Source organism: Ptychodera flava, chromosome 5 (assembly GCF_041260155.1).
Source record: "Ptychodera flava strain L36383 chromosome 5, AS_Pfla_20210202, whole genome shotgun sequence".
Taxonomy (NCBI): Eukaryota; Metazoa; Hemichordata; class Enteropneusta; family Ptychoderidae; genus Ptychodera; species Ptychodera flava.
In genome coordinates, this window is record NC_091932.1 from 14,712,313 (window position 1) to 14,724,533 (window position 12,221).

Consider the following 12,221-nt stretch of genomic DNA (forward strand, 5'->3'; position numbering starts at 1 on the left):
TAACTGTAACAGTTTTCTTTATTATTCATTTAACATTTTGTGCATGAGGCACAAAGTCATCCAGAGGATACATTCCCACAAATTCTGAAATCGAAATCTTTCTTTTCAGATGTATTGGTAATGTAACAGAATGAATAGATTCTGATCAAAGCTTGCATCAATCGAACCAACGAAAATAAGTTTCCCGTCATTAAGGTAAAGTAAGCCAAAAGGCCTTTCTTTTCCAAAATGAATTACTCCATTTCAAACTCCAATCCCGTTCCCTTCAACCACTGTTCGCAGTAATTGTCTATCATCTCGTTTTGTGCAACAGTGAGTGTTTCTTTCCAACCTCCAACTTTTCCTGAAATAAAATAGAGAACGAATAGATTAAATCTTTTTCACTTTTTCTATTCTTCTTTACCTGTTTCATAACTACAAAACTTAAAACTGCGTGTTTCAACGCGCAAACTCTTCTAAATAAATTCGAATGCGACACGCTCCAGACTTTGTTTAGCATTAACTGATCATCTCAGGTGATTATCATAGCGATAATTATTTGTGAACAAAATAAATATCCATGTGCAATTACTGACCTAAATGCTTTCAGACATGTGTTCAGTGGGCTGCACAACCTATAGTTCGTATGCTAAATTGAAGGTGCATTTATTAAGGTCTCGTATAATAGCATATTATATCCAATCTTTGAATAATGTGAATAATGTGTGCAAGGTCAAGATACGATTACGTGAAAACTAAAACATGACCAACCTCGACGGACAAAAGGGTGTTCTTTCCATCCAAACGCCTTCATGTACGCATCGTCTTGGAAAGCTTTTTTCATGTAATCGAAGGAACAGTGATGTGCTATCTTGTCGATGTCTTCGGGTGTCAAGTCTTTTCCGATGAACTCAGCAATATTCTGAATTCCCGCTCTCGGGTCCTGAGAAATGTGGTAGAATGATTTTGACCTTATTGTAAGAATATCAACATCGTTGCCCCTCTCAAGTATATTACAGCGAGCTTGTTAAAATGAAAGTAGCTGAACAAGAATTCCTAAGAAACATGTTCTTACTGTCGATTTTTCTATTTAAAACTTTTCAGGAGGCCGAAAGCACGACACACGATTGTTAAAATCACCAGCATTGGCGAAATGGAAAGTCGGGGCATAAATTTTGATTTCGCTAAACGCATGCGCACATGTCAAGCTTTCATACAACTCAGTGTAAACAGCATGTGAACTCATTACCGTCACGGTGCACATGCCAGGTCAAAGGGTAAAGCAAAAAGTAATAATAACCCTTATGCATGCGTAATACTTTGCTGTAAAGACTTCATTTGACAGAATCACCGACATTATTAAGCTTTGTTTTAATTCTAAACATTTAACATTGGCTCATGCACAATAAACAGTTACCGGCTTACCTTCTTGAGATCCTCGTATTTCAGGTACAGCACGTTATTGTCGTGTCGTCTTTTCCACCAATCAAGTACATGAGAGCCCCAATGTCCGATATTACCTGCAATAAAATTGCTTCGTGAAAAAGAATGTCACTTTCTTGTCAAAGTCACATCCTATGAAGTGTGAGTATGCATGCAATTACAATATTGTGCATTGCTTGTAAACAATATTAGACATTTATTGGTTAATTTGGGTAATGTTACTAAGCATTTTACTTAAAATATGGTCTATTTTTCAAGTTTTCAAACATTTGTAATGATAACAATAAGGATCTCAGTGCTTCCGTGTGAAAAAAAAACGTTTGGTTTTCTTTTATGTCAGTAGAATGGGAGCCATATAAAAGAAATACATCTCTCCTGTTAGCAGGCAAAACGTCCCTCGAATGATTTTACAATGTAACTCGCATTTTTTAAAATTAAATTGCAGATTTCAATAGCACTTTGTTTAACCAAGTTATCAGCGGTCGACAGTTGTAAGTTAGCATTTAGTGCTGATGCTAATGAAACAGGTGACATATTGTTTCATACAACAACACTTTTTAAGCTGTAAAAATTTGTTCTTCGCATTACTTAAACGATTACAAATATTTTAAAGCAGCTTGCAAAATTAAACAGAAAGTTTTAAGCACAGAGACTTGCAGTGTTTAGAATGAGACTAATCTGGTACCTCAGAATAGCACAAGTTAAATAGTTTAGGATCGTTTTCAGGAGCATGAAATCTGGCAAAAAAACAGCTGATATTAGTAAGCAACTTTTGCGAGCAAATTATTTATTTTTTTATTTGTTTAACTACTCATACAACAGGCGAATCCAATGAATGGATGAGATACCCATAACCCACTACTCAATGGAGAAATAAGGAGCAAAGTGCCTTGATCAGGGGTACAACACCGCTGGAGTCACGAACTCACCATACTCGGACAGTGAGGCCATGTCTCTGGACCTACCTGGTCTAAAACTCACCATCCTTCAATGGTGATTTTGGTACCCTAACCACTGCCCACGGTAGAAACGACAGTAAATGTCGATTTCAAGGCATACCTTTCACAGGTTGAAATTACCTTACGTTTAAAAAACATGTTAACATCTTAACAACACTCCCTAAATTCTACAGCACATTTAATTGCACATTTACAAAATAGGAGCCTTTTTCACATGAAACAAGCGCGCCACAAGGGGCTAGGTCGCCCCCGGTAAAACGTTTTCCCTTCAAATAACGGTATGAGCGAGTAGTCGCCTGAAAGTGATACCTTTGTGGTATTACTCGTTGCTAATGTCACTAAAAGCGGCTAAAGTGCCATACATACAGATTGTATTGCTATTTTGTTTTATGTTGTATCACATACTGTCTTACAGCTGACTTCGTTTCTACATTTCAATGTTGAGACGTAATCTCATTTATTCGCTTTCCACACATGAACGTTGACATAGCCGCGAACTTACCAATTGCCTCGCCGTTAAGGAATTCCTCCAAAAATTGCGGAAATTCGTCGTACATTTGGAACGGCGGCCCGCCGAACTGCTTGAAAGCAGATACCGCCAGATCTTTCGGGTTACGGGCTATGTAAATCATCTACAATCATACAATATAGTGTCATGTCAGTGATAATTGTCTTCAATATTTGAACGTCATGACCAAGTACAAGCGTAGGATAGTCACAAAAGAGACAAGTGGTGAAAATGAATAGCCGGACACTTGTTTGAAGGACAATTAATTACTCTCAAGAAGTCCATGTAGCACCATCGATCACTGTTATGATGAAGACAGTGTCTGCCGAGTCACAACCAGTTTCATCGATGTCACAATTACAAACATTCAATATGTCACAGTGATGAGAGAGAGCTTCTTGTGTATGAGTATTCGCACTGTCTTTGAAACTTCTTTATTTCAGGTACAGAATGATAACGTGTACAAAAATCACCATGCCTAGAAATGGCAAGTCATAACAGAAATTTAGTACTTTTAGCGTACGCAGAAGTTAAGCGAATGTCTTTGAAACTTCCAAAATACATATTGCATGGTGAGAAAAGAACATTGACTGAAAAGCGCACCGCAACTTGGAATGGGAAGAAATGCTTTGTATATAGATAATCTATGGATCTTGTTGTGATGATACCGGGTGATGGAAAAAACAAAGTTTAATCTCGGTGGTGTGACGGTCTCAAAATATGTATCAAAATGTTTCTAGTTGTTTGATTTATTATCTTGCTTTTTTACTTGTATGATTCTTTGTCTTTCAACTTCCTCAAGACAAGTAAAACCGTTGGTTCGTCAGCTTTCTGCACAGTATGCATAGATAAGGGGTCTTCCTCTCTCCATATTGCCTTATTGGGAACTTACAATCAACAGTCGTGTACGAGTGCGGAGCTCAAAATACACTTTTCTCTACAACAAAATAATATATCAGCATATGCCTGAACAAGGTTAGATTGTTTGTCATGGTGATTTCAACACTATAGTCGCTGGCAATCGTTTCCTCTGTCCCACGCAACTCGTCGTGTAGGCATCAGTAACTGCCAGATTACTCTGAAAGTGCGTCAGGCGACAATATTCGACATTTTGAACTTAAAGTTTGTCGATTACCTTTTTACAACCATACTGTTTCCTCACAGGACTAGCGCTTAATTGGAAGGTCAAATATGAGTGCTGGCCATAAAATAATTAGAGGTTATTACACGAAGTTTGGGCGATACGGCGTCGTTTACGACTGATGAGACCGCATTTTGACGAGTTGCTCAGCAACGAGTCAAATGCAGACACATCACGATCATACACGCATGCTTTGGTCATGACTTTGGTTGTGACTGTTTTCCTAAATTAGCTACGAAATCAACTGAAATCGACCTTGCTTGCTCATCGCAGTACTCATAAAACGTTGGTTACTAAGGAGTGATGTCAACCGTATCACTTCTTGAAATTATTCCGCTGTTGGGCAATTTCCCTTAAAGCAAGGGTTTATGGCACATATTTAGAGCAAACAATTTAAATATTTAGAATGATGTCGACACAGGTTTTCACACTTTGAAGATATCTTTTTTGTTTAAAATGATGGTGGATGTTAAAAATAGGCTGGAGTGTGTAAAATGAACATGTTTTCGTGTTTTGAAGCATCACTCATCCCTTCACGAAAGTTATGAGGCCCGCCAAAATTGGGTCAAAATACTCGCGTTACATTTCATGATACTCGCTCGAGCAGCTGAGAGCATAGAGCAAGCAGCCCTGCGACATCTATGAATGCACAGTGGATATAATAGCAGTGCCAGTCAGTTTATCTCCAAGTATTATACATGTCCCAGACGTCAAATATGCCGACTTTACCATCATAGAAAGGAATTTTGTGAGTTGATTAGGGAAAACGTGAAGTGAGTACTCATACAAGCGAAGGTCACGCGTACGCGTAGCTGTAAGTAGTTCTGTTAAAGTGAAAATATAATTCGTATTTTAACATTAAAATACTGGTTCATATCAGTACCGTCTAAACAATATGAGAATGGCAATACAGGCATAGCATGTATGTCAAAGATTCTTTTCTAAAACGCTCTGGTAAAAATAACACAAAATGGCAGATTAAATGCACTGCATTGAACTACCTTTGGTCTTTTTTCATGAAATTGAGTCGGCAGAAGATCGTAAGGTGCATGCGTTGCCATCACACGAGGGGATTTCATCATGCTAGGGTGAAAATTCACTGGATGTCCGTCTTTTTTCTTGGCCAGTAGCAACCTCGGGTCGTCGTCTTCTTCTTCATTCAGCATTATCTCAACGAACGGGTGTTCAGGAGCAGGCAGACCTGTCGTATCAATATCGGTGCCTCTTACGATCGACGTAATGATTCTTAGTACCCAATGACTACCTAGACAACGGATCAAAAATAGTATGTATCGGTTCGGAGATATGCCCTGTAAAACCTTATCAAACTTTGGCCAAAGACTTATGAGCACCTTTTGCAATCACTTAATATGACGAACGCGCAAATGCGTACAATAAGGAGAAGTAAGTTAATATATGTCACAATCCTGTTACACTGCATTTAACGTACTGTAAGTTGTCACTTCCAGAAATTAACCACTGTAAGCACACCTCTTCCCATCAATATGCAGTATCGCAGGGATTGGCGACAGGTTTTGTCACCGCTACATTCGATCCAACTGAGAACAGAGGCCTGCAACAAGTTACATGTAATGCACTCTCTGTTTATCTGCGAGTACGCAAGTATCATCTGACCAAAATCACAACCCAAACACCAGGAGTGCTGTGTGGAAAGGTCCGTCGTCTAATGATACTACTCTACTTAATTTTGGATTCATTCATTTGCAATGCAAATTCAAGTAATGGCTACAGTGCCAGTAAAAGTGTTCCTCTGACGATCGCAAAACTAAGCTTATCCCGTCCTCAGATTTATTCGTGAACACTCCCTGACCGTAAGGAGTTATGGTCATTACAAGTATATAGGTTTTTTCTCCCTAGGGCGGCCACACAATAAAAGTATCGCGGGAATTTCCAAGCTACCTATACACTAGTATGAAAAAGCACACAGGTTTAAAGGAACCGATGTGCGTCCTTGCACGGCGATGCATGTCCTCAGTTGGCCCTTACTTAAGGGTCGACGTTTGCCACTCGATTGCGACCTCACCTGATTTGGGGTAGGTAGTCAGAAATATGTCGTCTTGTCGGACTTCCATTGTCTTCAACTTCTCGTATGGAAATCGCAACAGCCTTGGATTTCCTGGCTTAGAATCGTCCATGTCTGTGATTTCTGACACAAACGTGAAGATCTACAGAAACGTTTACGTCCTTCCCTCGAAGAAATAGGTCGACTTTTACTCCCCTCTGTTTGACATCATGTGAAAGGTCATACACGTATTGTCTGTTTGCCCTGGTACCAGGCTGGGTTAGACCGGTCAGGATTTGATGTCAATATAGGGCAACCTAAGGTCAATGACGCAGATCATCATCGACCATTAGTATATATCGGTATACTTTATTCTATGGTTGCAGTTAGTACAGTCGCGAGGCCTTGCTGTACAAGACCTGTACCAGCCTTGCGTGGGATAACGACCTTTTTACTTAAGATGGGGCACCGGGATCTTTTGGTGTGATTGCTATGGGTGTGTTTCTGATCTTTCTCTGACTTTTGAGGAAAACGCACGGCACACATTCCCGAAAAGTAGACGTCAAAATACGAGTCGCACTGTGAGCGCGCGCCCGGTGACGACAGAGATATGCAAATTAGGTAGTCGAAAGTTCAAATGAACAATGATATCGAATTGTAATTCTGTTGAATTTAGATATTTGAATCAACCTCAAAGCTGCATCTTTTTAGATTTTATTTTGCACCCCAACACACACTTTGATATAGAAACACCAATAAGCACACAAGACAAAGTTTTTATGCACCATTCCCTTATTTTGTAATTGCATTTTCTATGCAGATGACATTGTGCGGAACGAATGAATGTTTTTTTTTCTATCCTTTTAATGTAAAAATGTTACTGTGTGGTAATGATAGTGTTTTCCAAGTCATATTGTAAATGTCAGCATTATTCTTGGTTTTTACAAATTTTAGATGCAGCTGGTTTATAGTTTTGCTGATCAAGATCATTTCATCACAGCTGCAAAAGAAAATGGTGTCAGTAAGTGGCATACATTGTGTATTTCTTGCTATAATACTGAAATTTCTTTCCTACGCTATACAAATGATTGCTGACTTTCTTGTGTTATGCTCATTATTATAATAAGATATATAGATTTGATTATATTCAACAAGTTCTAGATCCTAAAGCTCCTACTTTAACCCTTTCACTACCATGGTTTGTCCCAAATCCATTGTTTTCTATGGTAAAGTTGGACCTGTATACAGGGAACTGGGGGTGAAAGGGTTAAATTGAATCAACCGCAAAAAGACAAAAATTTTAAAATTCAGGTAAAGATATTCTGAGTTATCTGATCTAAATTTAAGATTTCGCGAGCACTAATACCAAAATGGATTATGAATTATATAATTATGCGAATTTCCACTCATGGAGAGAGATGTACATAAATTTGTGAGTATTTGAAGCTGTTCAGGCAAGGCTAGCATATATTTCTAAAAACTGTAAGGAGTCGAAAAAACGATGTAACAGAACTGACCAGTCTTAGGATTGGTGAACTTAACATTACTCCCTCTCCTTTCGTTCGGAATCTTGGTGCCATTCTCAACAGGGATGGCTTTATGTGTGATCATATCAGCTATTTAGGAACGCATATTTCTCTTTGTCTAGAATAGGTACAATTCGTAAACTACTCGACAAGCCCTCTACTGAGAAACTCCTCCATGCAGTCGTTACTTCCAGACTTGACTATTGTAACAGTCTGTTCTATCGTATTACAAATGACCAACTAAATCGTCTGCAGTCTTTTCAGAACGTAGCAGCCCGTCTAGCCACAGGCACACGTAGATATGACCACATCACTCCCGTTTTAAAAGATTTTCACTGGTTACGTGTTGAAGGTATACATTTCAAAGATTTAGTGACCACTTTCAAGATTGTCAGAGGAGTATAACCTCTTTATCTGACCAATTTAATTGACCTGTATGTACCGACAAGAGATCTGCGATCTTCTGGAAAATTGCGTAACTCCTCGCGGTTACTTTAATAAGTCTTACGATCAGAGAGCTTTTTCTTTATTAATATGTGCTCCTTTTCTGTGGAAAAGCTAACATAATCGCAATCATACCAATCCATAATCCAATAACACTAGGTCAATATTTGTAAGACAAAAGTTGTAAACATAGACAAAAAACAGCACAGAACAGACAGTAAATAGGCGGTACACAAACAAAGTCAAATTCATGAAAGAAAGATATATGGACCTCTGGCCAAAAGACCAAGAAGTGATGTCAGGTGTTTCGAAAATAGAAAGCGCATCCTGCCCCACATGCGGCACCCGCCATATATCAATTTGTAAGTCAGATAGGTAGTGGTCACTAACTAAGGCCCATGTCACCGATGCCATCAGTGATCATTTGCCGAAGAGAGATATTGTATTTATCTACCAGCTTGCGATACCTGCCAAAAAAGCGTTTGAAACATATTTCCCTCTTTCTCTACTAGTCTTATATGCATTACAACACTAGCAAATCAAAATTTGCAGGAGTTGCGTCATAACGACGGCTATAAGTGAGTGTCAGTACATACTTGAGAAATAAAGTGTACAATGCATGTATTAGAAATATTTTGCCCGATTTAAGATCAGTTCTCTAAAAAGTAAACCCACTGTTTAAAGTTGAAATATCTAGCAAACAACGGCATTTCCCAAACCAGAATAAATATACTGGATAACACACAAACTAAACAACTAACAGATTTCTTTATTGTACATCTAACATTTTGTACATGAGGCACAACAGCATCAAGAGGACGCATTTCAGCAAATTCTGAAATCAAAATTTTTGTTTTCTGATGTATTTGTAATGTAATAGAATGAATAGATTCTGATCAAAGCTTGCAGCAGTCGAAAAAAAACAAAATAAGTTTCCCGTCATTGAGTTATTTGACCAAAACGCTTTTCTTTTCCAAAAAAGATTTACTCCATTTCAAACTCCAATCCCGTTCCTTCAACCACTGTTCGCAGTATTTGTCCATCATTTCATTTTGTGCAACAGCGAACGTTTCTTTCCAACCTCCAACTTTACCTGAAATAAGACAGACAACAAATGGACTAAGTCCTATTTACTTTTTTTCTCTAGCTCTTTCAACACTTAAAACTGCATGTTCAAGTTTCAACGTAATCAAATCGTCATCCAGACTTTGTTTGGAATTAAATGATTATCTCAGGTGACCATCAGAGCTGGAATTATGAACAAACAGAATAATTTACGCATTCGCATTTGCCGACCTAAATGCGTCCAGACACGTGTTTAGTACGCTACCTCCACCACCTATTTTTCGTACATTTATGCCAAATGGAGAAGGCATTCTGTAATGTCATTTGTAGTAGCATACTATATCAAATTTTTAAATAATGTGAATAGTGTGTACAAGGTTAAGATACGATATCGATCATGTGAGAATTAAAACATGACCAAACTTGACAGACAAAAGGGGTTTATTTCAATCCCATCGCCTTCATGAACATGTCATCTCGGAAAGCTCTTTTCATGTAATCGAAGGAACAGTGATGTTCTATCTTGTCGATGTCTTCGGGTGTCAAGTCTTTTCTGATGAACTCAGCAATATTCTGAATTCTCGCTTTCGGGTACTGAGAAATGTGGTAGTTTAGAATGATTTGACCTTATCGTATAAATATCAACGTTGTTGCCGCTCTAAATTATATTATGGCGAGCTTGTTAAAATGAAAGTTGCCGAAGAAGAATTTCTCAGAAACATGTTCTTACTACAGATTTTTTAATTAAAAACTTTTCAAGAGGCCGTAAGCACGTCACGCGATTAATAAGATCACAAGCATTGACGAAATGAGGTGTAGGATGCGATAATTTTGATTTTTATTTGGTTCCTTCTTCTCATCTAGGCTGAATTGATCACCCACTTTTGTTTTCCGAACATAAAACATTTGCTGTTGCTCACCATACCTCTCAGTACATTCATTAAATTGAATTGCCCAAAAGTTTGATTATATATATATATATATATATATATATATATATATATATATATATATATATATATATATATATATATATATACAAAATACACACATATATATATATATATATATATATATATATATATAATATATATATATATATATATATATATATACACTCTACAAGTTACATACCTACAGTAATTAGTCTTTCTGTCATCTAATGTGTGTAATTTAGTTAAGGCATTTAAAAACTGATTTAAAATTTCAAATTTATGTAAAAATAGAGCTGAGTATTAGAATTATTTGACATAATACCGGTATATCCATTCATCCATTTTAAATAAATAGGGGAACAACTTTCTATTACTATGTTTTTAGAAATATGAAAATGAACGTGTAATACTTAAAGGGACTATGATATCTGTTATTGGAATAATATTGTTGTCGTTTTTACTTTAAAGCTGACACATTTTCTAATTGCTTTACCTGTGGTGTGTATTACAGTATATCAGAAATAATTCTTAGTTCACAATTTACAGGAAAGAATAGATTCCGATCAAAGCTTCCATCAGTCGACCCGGCGAAAATAGGTTTCTCGTCAATAAGGCTTTATGAGCCAAAAATCGTCTTTTCCTTGAAATCGTTTACTTCTCTTCAAACTCCAATCCCGTTCCCTTCAACCACTGTTCGCAGTATTTGTCCATCATCTCGCTTTGTGCAACAGTGAACGTTTCTTTCCAACCTCAAAATTTTCCTGAAATGAAACAGAGAACGAATAGATTAAGCCCATTGTTTACTTTTCTTTTTCTATATCTGTTTCAAAACTTCAAACTAAAGGCAAGCTGCGTGTTTAAAAAAACTGCACTAAGTAAATGCGAATTCGCCGCCCTCTATATTCCGTGTAGGATCAATTGATCGGCTCGGGTGATCATCATAGACATAATTGTTTGTGAACAGATTAATAAATAATGTGCGCATGCGCAACTTAAGGCCTAAATTCTTTTAGCGTGGCAGTCTTCTATTTCTATGACCTTTTTCGTTTGCAAGAAGAAGGTGCATTTTGTAAGGTTACGATTGAAAGCTCACTTAAACAAATATTTCAGTGATATGAAAAAGGCGTAAAAGGTTACTGATATGATAATGTGCAAATTAAAAAAGACAGATGACTGACCCTTCGTACATAAACGTTTTCTTTCCATCCCATTGCCTTCATAAAAGCGTCATCTTGGAAAGCTTTTTTCATGTAATCGAAGGAACAGTGATGTGCTATCTTGTCGATGTCTTGGGGTGTCAAGTCTTTTCCGATGAACTCAGCAATTTTCTGAATTCCCGCTTTTAGGTCCGGAGAAATGTGGTACAATGATTTTGACCTTGTTGTAAGAATATCAACATTGTTATCTCTCAGAATTACATATTATAGCGCTTGTTAAAAAGTGAAATTAGCTGAACAAGAGTTTGTAAAAAACGTGTTCCTACTATTGATTTTTTAATTCAAACTTCTCAGAATGCCTAAAGCACGTCATGCTATTCTAAAAATTACCTAAATTGGTGAAATGGACTGTAGGGAGGGATAAATTTTGATTTTGCTCAACGCATGCTCAGATGCCATGCGTTCATACAACTTAGTGAAGACAGTGATGAGCGGACGGACGCATTACGTTGGACATGTCAGGTCAAAGCATTTCACACAAAAAGTAATTGAATGCGTAATATTTTGCTGTCAAAACTTAATTAACAAATCACCGACTTGAACCATCTAATATTGGGTCCTGTACAATAGCCAGTTACCTGCTTACCTTCCTAATATCCTCGTATTTTAGGTACAGCACGCTATTGTCGCGCCGTCTTTTCCACCAGTCAAGTACATGAGAGCCCCAATGTCCGATATAATTAGCTGCAACGAAATTGAGTCTTAAAAAAGAATGGCGCTTTGTTTCCGAAGTCGCCACCTATGTATGAAGGTTGTACATGCATGCAGTAACAATGCTGCGCATTGCTCGATAACGATGTTACACCCGTGGCCACTTTAGTGTTGATCAAGCCTGTCTGGTGCAAGCAGAAATTCTGTCTGCAGAAGGGTGATAAAACGGTTACTTTACCCTGTACTAGTGGTGATAATGATTCTACTATCGGTACCCCATGGACACGCCGATTAGCCTGAAATTACGGAGTGATTATAAAATACACTGTA

General features: G+C 37.6%; 1 protein-coding gene across 1 annotated transcript; it reads right to left on the minus strand.

The window, feature by feature from the left end:
- Positions 1-6,329, minus strand: LOC139133095 (sulfotransferase 1B1-like). Its single transcript, XM_070699515.1, has 6 exons — positions 6,075-6,329; positions 5,032-5,294; positions 2,884-3,013; positions 1,405-1,499; positions 751-922; positions 1-343 (listed from the first exon to the last, which is right to left on the minus strand). Exons 1-6 carry the CDS (start codon positions 6,184-6,186, stop codon positions 234-236), a joined length of 882 nt encoding a protein of 293 aa, XP_070555616.1. The 5' UTR covers positions 6,187-6,329; the 3' UTR covers positions 1-233.
- Between the last annotated feature and the right edge of the window lie 5,892 nt (positions 6,330-12,221).

Excerpts from the sequence above, each read along its gene's own strand:
- LOC139133095 (XM_070699515.1), bottom strand. The coding sequence starts at position 6,186 with ATGGACGATTCTAAGCCAGGAAATCCAAGGCTGTTGCGATTTCCATAC. Across the intron at positions 3,014-5,031 it reads TTCATGAAAAAAGACCAAAG|ATGATTTACATAGCCCGTAA; the intron begins GTAGTTCAATGC and ends GTATGATTGTAG. Across the intron at positions 923-1,404 it reads AATACGAGGATCTCAAGAAG|GACCCGAGAGCGGGAATTCA; the intron begins GTAAGCCGGTAA and ends CACATTTCTCAG.